Source organism: Macrosteles quadrilineatus, unplaced genomic scaffold (assembly GCF_028750875.1).
Source record: "Macrosteles quadrilineatus isolate MER2022 unplaced genomic scaffold, UCM_ALF_1.0 Scaffold_8__2_contigs__length_117827958, whole genome shotgun sequence".
Taxonomy (NCBI): Eukaryota; Metazoa; Arthropoda; class Insecta; order Hemiptera; family Cicadellidae; genus Macrosteles; species Macrosteles quadrilineatus.
In genome coordinates, this window is record NW_026542601.1 from 82,709,166 (window position 1) to 82,725,884 (window position 16,719).

General features: G+C 35.0%; 2 protein-coding genes across 3 annotated transcripts in view; one reads left to right on the forward strand and one right to left on the reverse strand.

The window, feature by feature from the left end:
- The first annotated feature begins 1,048 nt into the window (after nucleotides 1-1,048).
- LOC129000513 (UNC93-like protein MFSD11) lies at nucleotides 1,049-12,456 on the forward strand. The gene is made up of 8 exons (XM_054427476.1): nucleotides 1,049-1,209; nucleotides 2,906-3,075; nucleotides 4,485-4,661; nucleotides 5,644-5,903; nucleotides 6,652-6,780; nucleotides 7,770-7,938; nucleotides 11,561-11,696; nucleotides 12,322-12,456. The coding sequence occupies exons 1-8, from the start codon at nucleotides 1,114-1,116 to the stop codon at nucleotides 12,454-12,456; spliced, it is 1,272 nt and encodes a 423-aa protein (XP_054283451.1). The 5' UTR covers nucleotides 1,049-1,113.
- A 187-nt stretch (nucleotides 12,457-12,643) lies between these two features.
- The window catches only part of LOC129001268 (serine/threonine-protein kinase 26-like), a 164,337-nt gene continuing 160,261 nt past the window's right edge, over nucleotides 12,644-16,719 (reverse strand). For both annotated transcript variants that reach the window (XM_054428510.1, XM_054428509.1), the window contains exons 9-10: nucleotides 16,130-16,329; nucleotides 12,644-14,870 (exon numbers count right to left, since the gene is read on the reverse strand). In XM_054428510.1, the coding sequence (XP_054284485.1) occupies nucleotides 14,858-14,870; nucleotides 16,130-16,329 (213 nt within the window). In that variant the 3' untranslated portion in view covers nucleotides 12,644-14,857. The remainder of the gene's footprint in view (nucleotides 14,871-16,129; nucleotides 16,330-16,719) is intronic.

Sequence of the window (16,719 nt, forward strand, 5' to 3'; positions counted from 1 at the left end):
TACTTAAGGTAAAGAAAGGTTTTAAATGTTTTTTCCCATCATTACATAAGAAAAATCTATCCAAACTCAAATTAAAGCATACATTAGAAATTTAACCTTTTAATGTTATCTTTTTCCAATAATTTCCTATTTTTTATTTGCATAAATCTATTTTCAATCTGCTTAAAGTCTATATTAGATGTTTATAGTGACTGTACATAATGGTAAATATAACTAACTTATGACCAAATGCATCTTTATTTCTCCTTCCCCTTACGGATTTGCATAGATAGAATGAATAGAAGTCGATGAGTGCAAAGTCTACAGGTTGGTTGACAAAAATAGCCGATGGGAGGGGTGTGTCTACAAGAGTTTTACGAAAAAACCGAGAAGAGAAAAAATTCACACAGGCTCAAGGTTATACAGTGAAACTCTTCGTTGTTTAAACTTATTATATTCATTAATTTGGTCAGCACTTGATATTTTTTCAGGTAACTTTTCAAAATAGGCTAAACTGTTCTATCTAGTTCTCCCAAAATTTTGAAATCTCCCGAAACCCTCCAAATAATTTTAGATACATTTGTGTTGGAATGATTTAGAAATATAAGTGGGTTACAATCAAAATGGGCATAGAAAGCAGAAGTAAGCAAACTTTTGAATAGGATAAATTTTTGTCTAATATAATGAATTTGTTGGCTTCATTCATGTCTATAAGCTTGGGCTTGTAGACAATTTGACCACATTTTAGTTATTTTCAAAAGATGATAACAAAAAGCAAAAATATAATATTTCATATTTCATAACATAATTTTGATTATTTTCATTCTGTTAATAATTTTTTTACTAATATACATTAGAGACTACAACAAATAAATTGATATGTTACTTGAGCGATTGAGCTATTCAAGTTAGCGATTGAAATATACAAGTAGATATGAATCTCTATTACCCTCAATTTGTAGTAGGAAAATCCAACAGAAATGAACTCTTGATGTCAGCAAGCCTCAAGTGGTTGACTTAAATTCTGATTGGTCAAGTGTTGACACTAGCGGGAACTGTTGACAAATGATTCAGTTATTATTGATACTGCAGTGTGGTTACCGTTTGTCTATTTATTTGTTTGAGTGACTAAATATGAAACCAACCACTAAAGAAATACTGAACTCTATAATTTTAGGAATCATATTTATGTTATTGTATTCAGCATTTTACACTTTATCGAATTTGGAGGTAAGTGTTTTTAAATTTTAATCATCGTAACTGATACTTTTTAACAATTTAATTTGTAAGTAAGTTTTACTTCAGAATTAATCAATTTTTAACATGGATTTTAGCTTTTAGGATTCTATCCATAGAATAGGTTACTGAACGCTGGACAAAATCAAGTTTAATAATGTTTTGTTTACATGTGAAAGATATTCAAGAAGACTAAACGGACTAAACAACTATGAAATCTAGTAGGCCTACTTAATCAGACAACTCATTTTCACTTTACAAATAAAGTAAACATTTACAGTTTACATTTACAGTTTCATGAATATGGACCGAGGCGTCCCTTGAACATTAATAGTTGATTCTGGTCAAAAGAAACAACTGATTGTTGTCAGTAACAACACAGGTCACAACATAACACAACAACAGTAATAACACAGGTCATTTAATTTCACTTCGTTTTACACTGAACGAACTATTTAATTTCCCAGCACATTCATTAAATATTCAGCAAGAAATATGCACGTCAGAGTTTGTCACTGATTCAAGGAAGTTAAGTAGATGTTTCAGCGCCATCGAAAGATCTAAGTTACTCTTCTCTGTTTTTCCAACTATCTATATACCGGTAATTAATACGCTACCGGTACATGAAGAGTTTGTGTAAACATAACCGAAACCTAACAAACCCCTTTTGACCTAAGACGAATCGTGTTAGTATGGTTGTACCTTAAATTTGTGTATTTATCGTTGTTTTGTGACGCTATGGCGGATCGTGTTAGCATGATTGTAACTTAAATTTGTGCATTTATTGTTGTTTAGTGTAGCTATAATTTGTTTATTTGTTGTTTTTTCTTTTAAATGCATCCGACGCGACGACAACGAAACATAAACAGGAGGCGTAATCTTGATAACGACCGCAGCTACAAAACAGTGGCGTGAAATAGGCTTAACTCATCACAGTCAGCACCTGACCCTGGACAATCTCAACTATTAGGTTACAAATGCGCCCTAACACTACCCTAAAACGACTTTCCGTACACCATAGGCCCTCTATCAATGACCTGTGTTGCCTGTACAGCGAGGCATTTTGAGAAGGAGAAAACCGGCTGGAATGCTTTAGGTTTATCAATAACGAAGATAAATATGGTCTGAGTTACACACCGGTAATCTTTGAGTTGACTCTTTTAAACTCATTCAAACTTAAAACTGATTCTGATTCTGATTCTGACATACTCTTATCTCAAAGATCCTTTTGGACTCAGCCCCAGTAGCTCTGTAGATTCCCATGATAACCTTATCAGTATTCACATTTACAAAAAATTAAAGAATTTTTCCAGCTGTTTCAACTAACTACACACTGTAACACAATTGTAATAGACAAACCGATTGAATCACTTACTAAACAGCTGATTGTTTCTGTTAGCAAATTAAACTAACAAGTTAGAAGTAGTTTTTAGAGATTACTCTAAATGAAGTTTTGTAACAGTTTGTTCAAATAATGGTGCAATATCACGAAAAATATAGTTCACCACACGGGCAAAAAGTTACTTTTAACCCTCACTCATTTTCCAACCTCGGCTTCGCCTCGATCGCAAAACTTGACCTCTGGTCAAAAAGAGTCACTTTAGGCCCTAGTGATGTACTACTATATGATTTTATAAGATGAATCATTTATGATATATATCATCTTGACAATTCTTTTTGTGAATTTCAGGAAATTCTAATACACAGTATACAACAGGAAGTAATTGGATTCAAAGGGGATGGCTATACCAATTTGTTACTATTATACACATCTTTTGCTGTGTTTATTTGGTTTGTTCCACCAATTGTTAATGTAATTGGACCAAAATGGGCACTGGCGTTAGGATCTGTTGGATATTGGTAACTATTGTAACACTTCTTTGAATTTGGGATACTGAACTAGATATCGCATCTATATGGACCAGCTGTCGCCAAATTGTTATTAGATAAACGGTATCACCAATCTGACATATACTTTCTCACATTAGCTTGTCAAGTTATCAACAACCATTAATCATGGGTATGTAATGGGAGTAGCTATAATATTTTATTTATTATTTTATAGGGAAAATCACAAAAGTTGCAATAATTTTTGAACCGTAGTTTTTACAGCACCATTAGTAGTGGGGGTGCACTATTTCGTTTAGAATTGTAAGGACCATAAATGGTTGGTTTCAAAAATATCAAACTAGACTTGAAAGAATGCAGCGGATGCTCAGTCATCCCACGATCGCAACAAAAGATGAATTCAAAATCTCTGGGCTACTTTTTGATAATTTCCGTTTAAATTATTCAATTTATTGATAATTCCTATAACACTTTGCACAAATTAATCAAATTTGTTATTGTAAGAAAATCTAAGATTTAAGAGCATTCACCTCTTCTACAAGGACTAGGTGTGGAACATTTTGTATTTCATTATAACGAGGTAAATGAGCCATGAGCCACTCATATTATGTTAATCATTGTAAAAGTGTTATTTTGCCTTTTATTTTCTATCGATTGTTAATTTATATGGTTTAAAAGTCAATGATAAGTAAATATTAAAGTTTGGTTTGTTTAAACAGTACAACAGGAATCACTAATTTAACAACTCACTCTGATCTGAGATAGGTCAATGCAACTACGTTAAATTAAACAAAATCTAAAATAAGCTATTTATTCGTTCTTCAAGCTATTTAAGTATAATGTATATCCACATATACATATTCAACAAGAAGCTTAAAAATATTGTGTTTCAGACCTAGATGCACATAAACATCTGTTGTTTATCTCATCAGAAAAACGTAAAGAGAAAATAAGATCTACTGTACCGTAATTACACGCAATCAGATGTTGTATTTGACCTAGAATATTTGTTAGGTCATGATGCTGCCTTCTTGATGTAGTCAACAAACCAGAGCCGGCCTTAAGCATGTGGGAAAGATGCGGTTGCACAGGCCCCGCGCTGTGGGGAAGAACACACAAAAAATATTATGTCTTGGTAAATTTTGTTTATCCTTTCTCGTGTCAAGTAAAATATCACGATCAATGAACATGATAAAGATTGTTTCCTTACTGACGGGATTCGTTGTAATTGTAAAAGTCAACATGAATGTTGGCAGGATCGTGAGTAGCCTACTTACAATGGATGTTGCCGCGATCGCAGATATTATAATCCTACGAGCATGAGCAACAATATGGAGATTTAAGAGGGAGATCTTTTTAGTATATATTAATAGCTTTTAAATCTTGACTTATTTTGTAACACTCTGTGAATGTTGTCCCAGCGTACCCCTTGTGGCACTCCTACAACAGCAGAGTTGGTTCGTCTACTTCAGTTCCGTGTGTATTGGAGGATCAGCAGCCGTGCTGTGGACCTCCCAGGCTGTCTACATCATGTACAACTCTACTTCAGCAACCATCGGCCGCAACACCGCTATATTCTCTGGGATCTGCCATTCCTCGTTTGTATTTGAGCCTAATTTGAAAAAAATTGTAGAGTAAAAGAAGAGAACCAAACTAAGCTTAGATCAGTGACCATCAATAAATACGGTATTCTAAATTTTTTAGGTGTTGACTACTTTACCTAACAATTTTATAGTCTACTATTCTAGAGGTTAAATATCTTGTTGCCAATGTAATTCTTCGTTGTCTGAATGGCGACCGGTTTTGAGACTCTTGAGGTGTCATTATCAAGCCCTAGACCTACACCCTGAACCCACAACCGCGCAGCGAATCTTAGTTGTGTGGCTATACAGTATTTTTTGTAACGTTTATTAATATTTGTGTTTCACTTTTGTGTATGTGTTTTGAAGACTTCTTGACCTCCTAGGAGCGACAACCATAGGGCTTGATAATGATACCCTAAGAGTATGGAAACCAGTTGCCATTCAGACCAAGGATTACATTGGCAAGAAGGTATTTAACCTCTGGAATAGTATAATTGTGAATATAATACCTTAGAGTACAGAAAGGAGGACTATTATAAGGTGTATGTGTTATTAAGCATTGGTAAGGTTATACTCTTAACTTTGGGTAATTACTGCAAATGAAAATTTTGCCAGTCTTTAATTATAAGGAGATGTCGAATGAAAGAAGAAACTGCTCCAAAATATTGTTTATATAGCTATTGTGTATTTGTCACCGGCTTAACTTTAACTCTGGTCTCTTATATTGTGCTACAGGATAGAACTACCCTGTAACTGAAGATGGCAATAATCATCAGTAGTGTAATCAGAAAGATTTGAGATAGTTCATTGTTTAAAAAAAATTATAAAAAGCACCTATGGAGTTTTCCAAATTCAATAAAAAGATGTTTAAATATCTTATGTACACTACATTGAAAATAGTTTGTACAGTAATCACATCCTGAACGAGGAAAATTCAATCATAAAAAGGGGTATGAACAGAGTATAATTATATAATTCAATTAAATAAATGTTACAGAATGATTTACGGAAATGTGTTCGTGTACTTCTGCTTTGAGGGAAAGACTGTGATTGACGAAAAGACCCGAACATCTGTGTTGTTTGGTCTGTTAGGACTGACTGTCTTTGCGGCAATAATGTCAACACTCTTGCCATCACCTGCCTACATCAAGGAGAACAGCGGATATCAAGGATCTGCTCTGGAAGTCATGAAGCAATCCTGGGCAGTGGCTAAGACGAAGGAGATGACCATGTTGATTCCTATGTTCCTGTATTGTGGTTAGTAGGTATAATTCGGCACATTCTGGAGTTCCAAATTTTTGGGTAGAACCATTGCGATGATAGTGGAAACAGGTAAGATAGGGTCAAAAAGGGGAAGTATCAGGCCACTTTTTCAGCATTCTAATGTAATTCGGTGATTTGGATGAGTACACTTACCTATCAATTACACACAAACTCTGTTGAACGCACATATGTCTCAGACCGAAGCCAGATCATTGAAAGAGCAAAGAGCTGAACATGTTTTCATACAATCTACTGGCACCGTAATGCAAGGGAATATATTGGTAAGAATCTTCCAAAATGCTGTGCAGGATTGGCCGTACCAGCTGATATCAGCAAAGCAACCCAAAGTTGCGATGTTCTCCGGGTAACTCAGATTTTATTCCTTGTGCTGTCTATCTGAAGGATTATTTGAAAGTGTTTGTTATGCCTCTCCCTTCTTTGGCAGTTAAGAGAAAGGATTGTTGCTGCAACTGATAGTATATTGCTCGGCTAACTCTTTGAAGTAATTGGTCCGCACTCAAATATAAGACAGACTCATTACATCTACATGTGAACTTGATGTATATTGAAACTTGGTGATATATTGAAAATGTTCCACCTATGAGGAAACTTGATACAGTATCTACTCTCTGAAAATTTAAGTTCCATAAATTCTCCTTGTAATTAAAACATAGCTGTGCCTGTATTTGACCAACAAAGTGGTTTATTTTTTATAATCACCATGTGTTCTAAACTGATTTAGGTGTACAATTGTCCTACCTATCTGGAATATTTGGTGCAGCGGTAGGTTTCACATCCTACTCTGATGGATTTCCAGCCAACCAATTGGTCACTATAACAGGACTTTGTTCTGGAATTGGAGAAATTCTAGGTAAATGAAAGAATTAAACTCTGTCCTAAATCCAAACCCTTACAACCACGCTTAAAACAACACTTTAACTTTAACACTTTTTTTTATTTTTATGTTTAGCGTAAAACAACGCTTTTATTTTCTGACCTAAATAAATATGTAAACTGAATAACCTTTTAACTTACGTCTTTATGTGGTCACATGTTATTCAACTAATAAAGTTATGTGAAAATTAATCATAAGGTGATAAATACTTGATTTTTCCTAACATTTTTTCTGGCAACTATGACAGGAGTGAACTCCAAAAAAAAGTGAGGACCATCTAGAAACTGGATAAAATACAGTGTTAGACTCGGATTCATAACTAGCTCATTTGAACACAAACCTAGCTTAACAGAGACCTCAATTAGTGGACAACCCTCTTATTAAATCTTTCAATCATGTGCATTGGTATAACACCCCTTAAATGAATTAAAATATATTACCAGAGTTACTAAAGCACACCAGTCTTGAATTGAATGACTAGCTTACAGATATAAGTACCAATTTGAAACATGTAGCCAATCGCTGGAAGCTTTGAGAGATCTAAGACGATGGCAGTCTTAATGCCAAGTAAAGGTATGCAGAAATCTTTCACCATATAGCCCCTATTAAAAGTGGGGGAGCGAGCTGGTCTAGTGGTTAGAGCAGCGGGTTCAAATCCCGCCAAATCCCCAATGGATTAAAGATTTTATCTAAGTGATAATGCCGCAACCCCTAGGTCTAGCCTGAAGTAATGTGAAAAACAATCCCGGGCTAGTGCCTAGCGTCCTAAGACAAAAACAAATTAATTTAAAAGTGTGCTGAATGCTAATAACTACTTACTACTCATTACTGTCAAGGATACTTTTTTTGTATAGAGGAGAGTTTCGAAGAATTAAAAATCTCTTCAGATAGAGTTGGTTTTTGAACAGTAGTCATTGTATTAGCTAGGTTCGATTTGTAATAAATTATTTCATTTAATTTTCCAGGAGGGGTGTTTCTATTTGTAGTGAACCCCTTGCTGAGAAGTAGAACTTGGTCTGTGATTGTTGCGATTGGAATATTTTCTGAATGCATCGCGTATCTTCTCTCATTTCTCAACTACTCAAATGATTCTGTATTCCATCCCACAAATGAACCTACAATTATTAGCAGCAGGTCAGTAAATCATTAATAGCTACTCCTGCTTACAATAACAAAATAAAAAGTGAGATAGTAGACAAATTTGCACAGATTTTTGCTTCACTACTATAAATGACCGGTTTTCATTACATGTTAATCACCTGTGAAAATTCATCATTACATTGTTTACTTTGAAAAAAGAATGTTTACTATGCAAAACTAATGTTTACTATCTTTTTTGGATTTTGCTGAAGTAAACAAACAAAGATTCCAGATTTGTTATCGTTTTGTCAACTGCTTCAATTTTCAACAACAAAAACTGTACATACAACGTAAATATTAAAATTTAATTGAATGCATAACCTAAAAATGCTTTGAGTTTTGTAATGTTGCTAACCTGAAATAAAGAAATCCAATGTCTTAAAATTAAGAAAATTTGTAGTGTAGCGAAAAATAACGTTCAAAACACGAATGAAAGTTGGTCTATACATATTCCCGATAGTGATGTGCGTATCGATACAGATATCGATACAAGGACCTCAAAATATCGATATTTTGTATCGATACGTGGGAGTGTATCGATATGCCCGTATCGATACACCTATAGCTAATATCGTATCGAATATCGTAATGTTTATATATTAATATAAATCTTATTTTTATGGTAAGAAATTTGTCTTCCCATCTTCCTCCCCTCAAAAGTAGTAGTGGAAATTTGATATTTTACCCTTGCATCTTCAAAAACACTGATAAAACATGTATTTTCAGCTATGTTTTGCCATAGATAAAACTTGTGTTGGTTAGTCTATGGTTTTGAAAAAAACCTCAAAACTAGGGCACGGCCGCCTTAACTCCAGGCCGCGGCCTTCGAACTGGCAACGTCGCAAGTGGTGTTATAACAGCTTTTTTTGTTTGGAAGTAGCTAATGGTATTATTTGTGTATTTACGAAAGATTGGTTACTGGACTATGACAATATTGACTCCTCTTAACCCTTTGAGTGCCAACGTCCGGGGAACCAGACGTTTTTAAAACGAGCCAAAAGTGCCGACGTCCGGCCGACCGGACGTTTTTAGAACGAGCCAAAAGTGCCAACGTCCGGCTGACCGGACGTTTCGTAATGATCGAACAGTTGTCATAACAACCGAATGGATACTCGGATTCTTTTAACCCATATATTAACATTGAGTCGAAAGTTACTAGATGCGATACATCAATTTTCGTTGGTCAAAATATCAAAAATTTGATTTTTACAAAATTTTAACCTAAAAATCGCCAGATCGCGCTCGGCATTTTTAGCGCGACCTTCGGGAAAAATCATCGGCATTTTTTGAGCGTTACTTTTATTTCTCGCCTGGCACTCTAAGGGTTAAAAATGTACAGATATAGATTTTAATTCATATTGTTTCGGGTTTCAATTCTGTATGTTTTATTTTCAATATTTTAATAAATTTATGTTTATAAATTTAAATTTAAATCATTAAAGTGTGAATTAATGAGCTGATGTCACCTGTCTGCCATGTTATCTTATGGGACGTCTGTCACTGAACAACATACCACTTGCGATGTTGCCAATTCTACCAGGCCGCGGCCTGTAGTTAAAGGCGGCCGTGGAGGGCCACCATTAATGGAAGTGGGGACCCTCATTATCCATATTATACTATTTAATGTGTAAGTGGCATACCCACCATCATTATTAGTACGTTTTGGTTCAATTAATTATCCCTGTGTAAAAACTAGGAAAACAATAACAAAATGTTTTCCAAATTTGAGGGTTTACCGGCATTTGGAGGTTATGTATGTATGTTTGATACAAATAAAAAGACACAGGAAGGAAACGGCTTTTCTGAGGTAAGATTACAAGCACTAACCCTCTTTTCAAGCTTGTAAGTAACATAGTATTTGTCTATGCAGCTTGAATATTTGTGATATTTAAATGTTTAAAAAAATTATAAATTAACAATACGATACAATATTTTATCCGATAAAGATAAAAATCGATACATGAGGATACGATACGATACACTTATCGATACTAGGGATGGACGGGATTGAATTTTTAGTTCGGGACGGGACGGGACGGGATTTTTATTTCCTTCCCGATTTTCGGGACGGGACGGGATTTTTTTCTGTACATAAAAAGAAAGTACTGTATTGTAGTTACCAAAAAAGACATACGACATCAATTTTAACCATTTGTGGCACTGATCTATAAAAACAAAAAAATGTGTAACAATTTACATGTACCTATAGAAACTTGTGACTCGCGGGTCACGGGGTGATCGTCTGTATGACTCACGGTCACGGCGCGATCGTCGTCATGACTCGGTCACGGCGCGATCGTCGTCATGACTCGCGGTCACGGCGCGATCGTTGGTATGACTCGCGGTCACGGCGAGATCGTCGGTATGATTCCGCGGTCACGGCATTATCGTCGGTATGACTCGCGATCACGGCTCGATCGTCATCATGACTCCGCGGTCACGGCGCGATCGTCGTCATGACTCGCGGTCACGGCGCGATCGTCTGTATGACTCCGTGGTCACGGGGTTATCGTTGGTATGACTAGCGGTCACGGCATGATCGTCGGTATGACTCGCGGTCACGGCGCGATCGTCGGTATGACTCCGCGGTCACGGGGTTATCGTTGGTATGACTCGCGGTCACGGCATTATCGTCGGTATGACTCGCGATCACGGCTCGATCGTCAGCATGACTCCGCGGTCACGGCGCGATCGTCGTCATGACTCGCGGTCACGGCGCGATCGTCGGTATGACTCGCGGTATCGGCGCGATCGTCGGTATGACTCGTAGGTGGTCACAGCCCGATCGTCGTTATGACTCGCGGGCACGGCGTAATCGTCGAAATGACTTCGTCTCCTGCGTTCGCGGACCTATCGCTCGCAATAACGGCGTTATCGGAACCCGCGAAGCGGAAAAATCGCCGTCGATCGGACCAAATCCCGTCCCGAAAAATTCCCGAAATTTCGGGACCCGTCCATCCCTAATCGATACCTACACCACGTCCCGATACGAATCGATACGCAGTATCGATACATTGACCCGTATCGTCCATCACTAATTCCCGACCATTTAATAAAGTGCTTGATTCCCGAATATGTAACGACCCACTTTCTTCTCTTGTTATGAAATATACAATTACAATAGGAAAACATGATTTTGCATGAATGCAGAAAAAATCACACTTTTCTTATATCTATGTATTTCTAGGCATAAATTAGAATCATCTGACTCCAAGTATTTTGACCTTATTATTGAGAGGTGTTTGAAATAATGTGTGAGTAGAACTTAAAACTTAGTGAAAAAGTGCATAGTGGAACAAGTAATGTTAAGCACTTTAAATTTAACAAGTAAATTGTGAATAGTCTAATTGAAAAAATGTAATAGATTGAATGTTCTACAATCCGCTTTAATAATTCTTCATAAATCTTTTGACAGTGTGGTTATATCAATTCTAAAACACCATCTGAACGGTTCATCTTTATGCTTTTAACTAGAATATAGTCTTAACTATCTATTATTAGGTGTAAGATTTTACCTATTTAAGTAATTAGTATATATCAATGTGAAGTTGTCTCAAAAACATAAAAGTTATTTCTTCCAACCAATTGAATGCGTTTACTACAACGATGTTCCCAGATGGTGGATAGCAGCTGTTTCAGCATTACTGCTCGGTTTTGGAGATGCAATCTTCATGCCAATGCTGATGTCGGTTATCAAGAAAATATACTCCAACGGAAATGCTTCTACATTGACTGTCTACACTTTTTGTTTTGTGAGTTGTAACCTTATTTAAACTTTGAAATATATCCAAACCAATTTGTTAATTACAAGGCAAAAATGTGGTTCGGATTCCACTATAAACTGTAGGTCCCTTAGTTGCCATTAGCTGTATGGGCTATTAATTAACAGCTGTGTCTAAGGAACATATCGGCCTTAGTCACTAACAAGACTACAAGATCACTCATCCCCATTCATACTTGGCTTAAAATACCTACATTTGTTTGATCGCCATTTCAGAATAAAGTATTATTTTTCTGGATAATTAAGATTATCCAAATATTACCTAATCAATGAAACTATCTGTTTAGGGTGGCGTTGGACCTTAAAATTTTTATTTTTATTATTGTTTCATACTAAGGTGTTTAGTATTTTACTTGTAGCAATTTATATTAATTTATTTTGAACTGTTAAAAATCACTAACTGCTATTCTTAAACAGTTATTTACTGAAGTTAGTTGTTATTTACAAACAGATATTACGTTAAAATAGCCAGACAGTAGCCAATCAAGAAGAATAAAAGGTTTGATAATGTTCAAAACTGGAAAGACCTGTACAATGCATTTAGATTATATTCTTATTACAACATTTATATCTTACATATCCTTACACATTTCCAGAGCCTGGGCGCTGCTGTGAGTTTTTCCTACAGTGAACTTGTGGGTTTACATTGGCAGCTTCTGATAAACACGGTTGCGGCATTGTTAGCTTTGATATCTTATTGTTATGTTAGTATTATAAAAGTACCCAAATAAAAATAAAAACTGTTTTGTAATTTTGACTTCAACGTTTCTTTAGAAAGCACGAGTTTGCTTCTGTTTTAAAACATTCTGGATTGCCAGAGTTCAAAGTATTGGGCACCCTGCCTACTTGGCCCTTCACATTAATATGCACGTGATTTAAACTCAAACACCTGCAGGTAGAAAAGCATTAAAACACAAGTACACTTGTTAAAATAACTTTTTTATTAGAAACTTGATATATTTATGTTTTATGAAGACATACAATAGAAATGAGAAGATAACAAACGTAGATCCCCTGCGACTTGGCACTTGCGACGAGACGACCCACTTCGACCCAAACCAAAAATATAGACCAATCTCTCAATACGACTATTTACACTTCTAAAAAAATACACTCTTATTTCAAGACCGAAACTTAGTAGACAGTATATACCCTAGAACATTTACACTTATATACAAGCTTAAGACGCTATCCAGGCCTATTTATAAGTTAAAAGTCGGTAAGTACAGGGCCGAGCAAACCTAACAACTAACCAATAAACAAACAAATTCTGATAACAATTCCGCAAACAAATGGTCAAGAACAACACAGATGAAATTGCTGTATTATAAAACCCCAAAATAAACATATAAACAATCTTCTCAATTTTGAGTCGACTGTAGTAAAGTAAGAATTTAAGTAAATGATGGAGGTTATAATTATGAGTAAAGATGAAATTGACTTTTAGCACTTAATTGTAATTAAAATGTTATACTTTTAAGGATATTTGGAAGCTGAGTTATGATTACTGAGAAAGTTTCTAGTATTCTAACAAGTCTGAAGAAAACAATTAACTGACATACATCAAATCACATAGATTGGATTAAAGGTTTTATGTGTCTAGGACTCCTTAATTCTTTTATAATACTTCAATTTGTTGATAGAGTTTAATATAAAATAGATTTAGTTCCACATCCAATTAAAAAAAACCAGGTACAGGTCATTCTACTTTTAATCTTCTCAAGACCAGCTTGGAAGATTGATTAAGTTCAATTGTTCAGCAAAATCTGCTCACAATGAAGAAATAATCAATGATTTAGGGTTATGGAACTGATAATCAGACATAATATCTCTTGCTCATGTGGCTAAAATTATACTTCCCACAAAAAATAAATCCTTTAACATATTCAAAGTTTTATGTAGATAAGAACATTTAATTCAGAACTTTTCAACAGTGTTTTGAGAACTTGCAAACACTTCAGCAACCGCAGATGTAAGAGAAAAATAGAATAAATATAAAGTAAGCTATAAAAAAAACCACACCAGCAGCTAAAGGACATAAACCAAGTCCTAACTGAAAGCAATTTACAAAATGTGTTGTTCTTGGTATGCAGAGCTAAGGCTAACTAATATCACCTGTTTAAACTAAAGGGCCTTGGAGGCCGTAGAACTACAGAACTAACAGAACTAACCTGGTACTAATAGTTCTCAAATTCAAGTAAGGTTAAGTAGTCAGTGGTTAGTGCAGTAGAGTTGAATGATTCGAGTCTACAAAACCACTAACGACACAGCAGAATGCAGCAATCCTACGACTAAGTATTTGTTGTCTTAGTTTGTCATGAGACGTCTAGAAACGGCTAAAGTATGATTTAGATAATCTGACGGTTAAGCAAGAGAGAAATCTGAATATTCCTGGTTTTGAGGTTAAAGAAGTGAGTAGAGGTTAAAGATATGAGAACTGATTACAAAACAGGTAAAAGTAATTTTATGAATTTATCATCTCTAGCTAGACTAAATTTGCACTCTAAGATAAATTTTATGTTTTATCAAGGTACAGAAAGATATTTTGACAATTAATGAGTGATCACTTAAACGACAGTATAAACAGAAAATGGTATATTTTCAAAACAATTACCAGAAAATTATAATCGCAAATGTAATAATGATTTAATAACATTTTCATAAAACAAAACTATCTCATTACTATATACTCTTCTTTATGTTGAAATAAAATCCGCTTAAATTATTACAACCTAATTAATTAACAACAATTCAACATCAAGCAATTCCAAAAATTAAAAAAAATCATTGAACACAACAAAAAATAGGAAAGAGCGTGGTCAGAAAAAGAAAATAAATAAGTTAGATTTGTAAAAGGAAACAGGTAGAGGAATATGATTTCATAAAATAAAATACTGACTATAGAAATTTACCGTCGAAAAACAATATAGGTACCCTGTATACAACAATCATGGGTGGCACGCTTATACAACTATACATAAAATATATACAGCTATATGTAACAATATGTGTTTAGAATGTATAGTGTATAATCTCATCAATTTGTATACATTTGTACAAGAACGAACGTTTCCGTGTCAAGGCATGATCGGGCCTGTAGACGTGAGAAGGATGCTTTGTCTTGGCGGCTACCTACGATCCATCCCTGCAACAGAGGGCAAGTAAAAATATAATGCAACATGTTGTAGCTAATGCTCGTAATACCTCATAATAATTTGCTGGTAATCCTTGTTAGAGTTGGTAACAAACTGAAATGTCAAGATTAGTGGATTATGTACAGCGACATCAATGACATCATAATATCAGTAACTATGTGGAAAAAAATTAAACCTTAGTTTAAATGCAGCAAAATATAGCTATATATAATCTAGAAATGTTTTATGATCAGTGATAACTTGTTATCTTAACCACAAAGAATAGAGAGAGGAGAGATTATTTATAAAAGGAAAGATCTTTGTTACTTAGTATTTATTTCTTGTTTTTTTTTCATCTACCTGGATTTTTCTTCACATGTACAAATTCATATGGCTACTACTGCTATACAAAAAAACTTATGCTAACAAAATTGATTGAAAAATCGAAAAATGTATCATATTGAATCTTTATAGAATACGTTGAGCATCGAGTTGATTGAGGAACTACAGTAGAACCTCTATAACAAGACTATTATGGGGATTATTTAATTATACTTCTTATCAAGGTTGACTTCTAATCGAGATGTGCATCAACATGAGATTTTTTTGTCCTAGGACGCTAGGCACAAGCCCGGAATTGTTTTTCACATTACTTCAGGCTAGACCTAGGGGTTACGGCATTATCACTTAGATAAAATCCATTGGTGATTTGGTGGGATTTGAACCCGGGACCCCAGGAACTGGAGTCCCACGCTCTAACCACTATACCAGATCGCTCCCCCATCACTACAATCAACATGTGATTAGGGGTAAGATCAATTCTAAAGGATATAAAAATGACACTTATTGTCAAGATTGTTATCGAGGTTCCACTGTATTGAGATTACTTTTAACTCATTTAACCTATTGACAGAAAAAAAAATTAAATTAATAATTTTTTGAGGTTATACGCCTTTTTAAGTCTTTATATTTTATCATAAATGTATTTCAACACAATTTCAATTTTTTACTAAAATAAAATGCAAAAAACTCAAATCTGTGTCTTCTCTATATCAATGCAAAAAGAAACAAAACAGGTGATGTTTTATGAACTTAATGCTGTCAACTTCCACTCAAGTCGGACACTGTTTATGTAACCACTTGTAACCATTCTAGCCAAGCCACACATTAGTAAGCTAAATATGGATTGCACATGAACGGGATTTGAACCCGCACATGTAGAAAGACTTCAACGCTACACTTGTCAGTGTAACACCTAATTGGATCTGACCTGGTGATTCTATCCATGATATTCTTGAGCCTAGGTTCTGACGTAGCGGGTAGCAGTTTCTGCACCATCTCCTTGACAAACTGATCACTGATGCCAGGACTCGCTCTCTCTGCCAGTTCAAAAGCGTTCTTCAGTTCCTCGATGGCGTCTGTCTTGTGGCCTGAGTCCACTCGCGAAGTGTACTGATGCCTCCTTTGCAGCTGTTGAATAAATGTTATATTGTTACGAAACATGATAACTGAGGCAACGCCACAGTAAGACTGATACATTATCATGATACACTTGTAGGACTATAAGTTATTTACAAGCATTGCACTGCCAGTAAAACCCCATACCAGTAGTTTAAAGAGAAAAAAAGAATTAAACATCCATAAATCAAATTAGACTATTGCTTGTACTTATAATATTTTTAAATGGTTATATTGTAAACTAAAGTAATTTCTAGTAAATATCGAAAATTTTTTGCACATAGTTCGTCCATGTGTTTCTTTAGAATGATTTATAGCAAAGTCTATAATAATACAAATTACTACCACACCTATTACTGTAATTGTGAAATAACCCTCTAATCCAACATTTGTTAAAGTGAC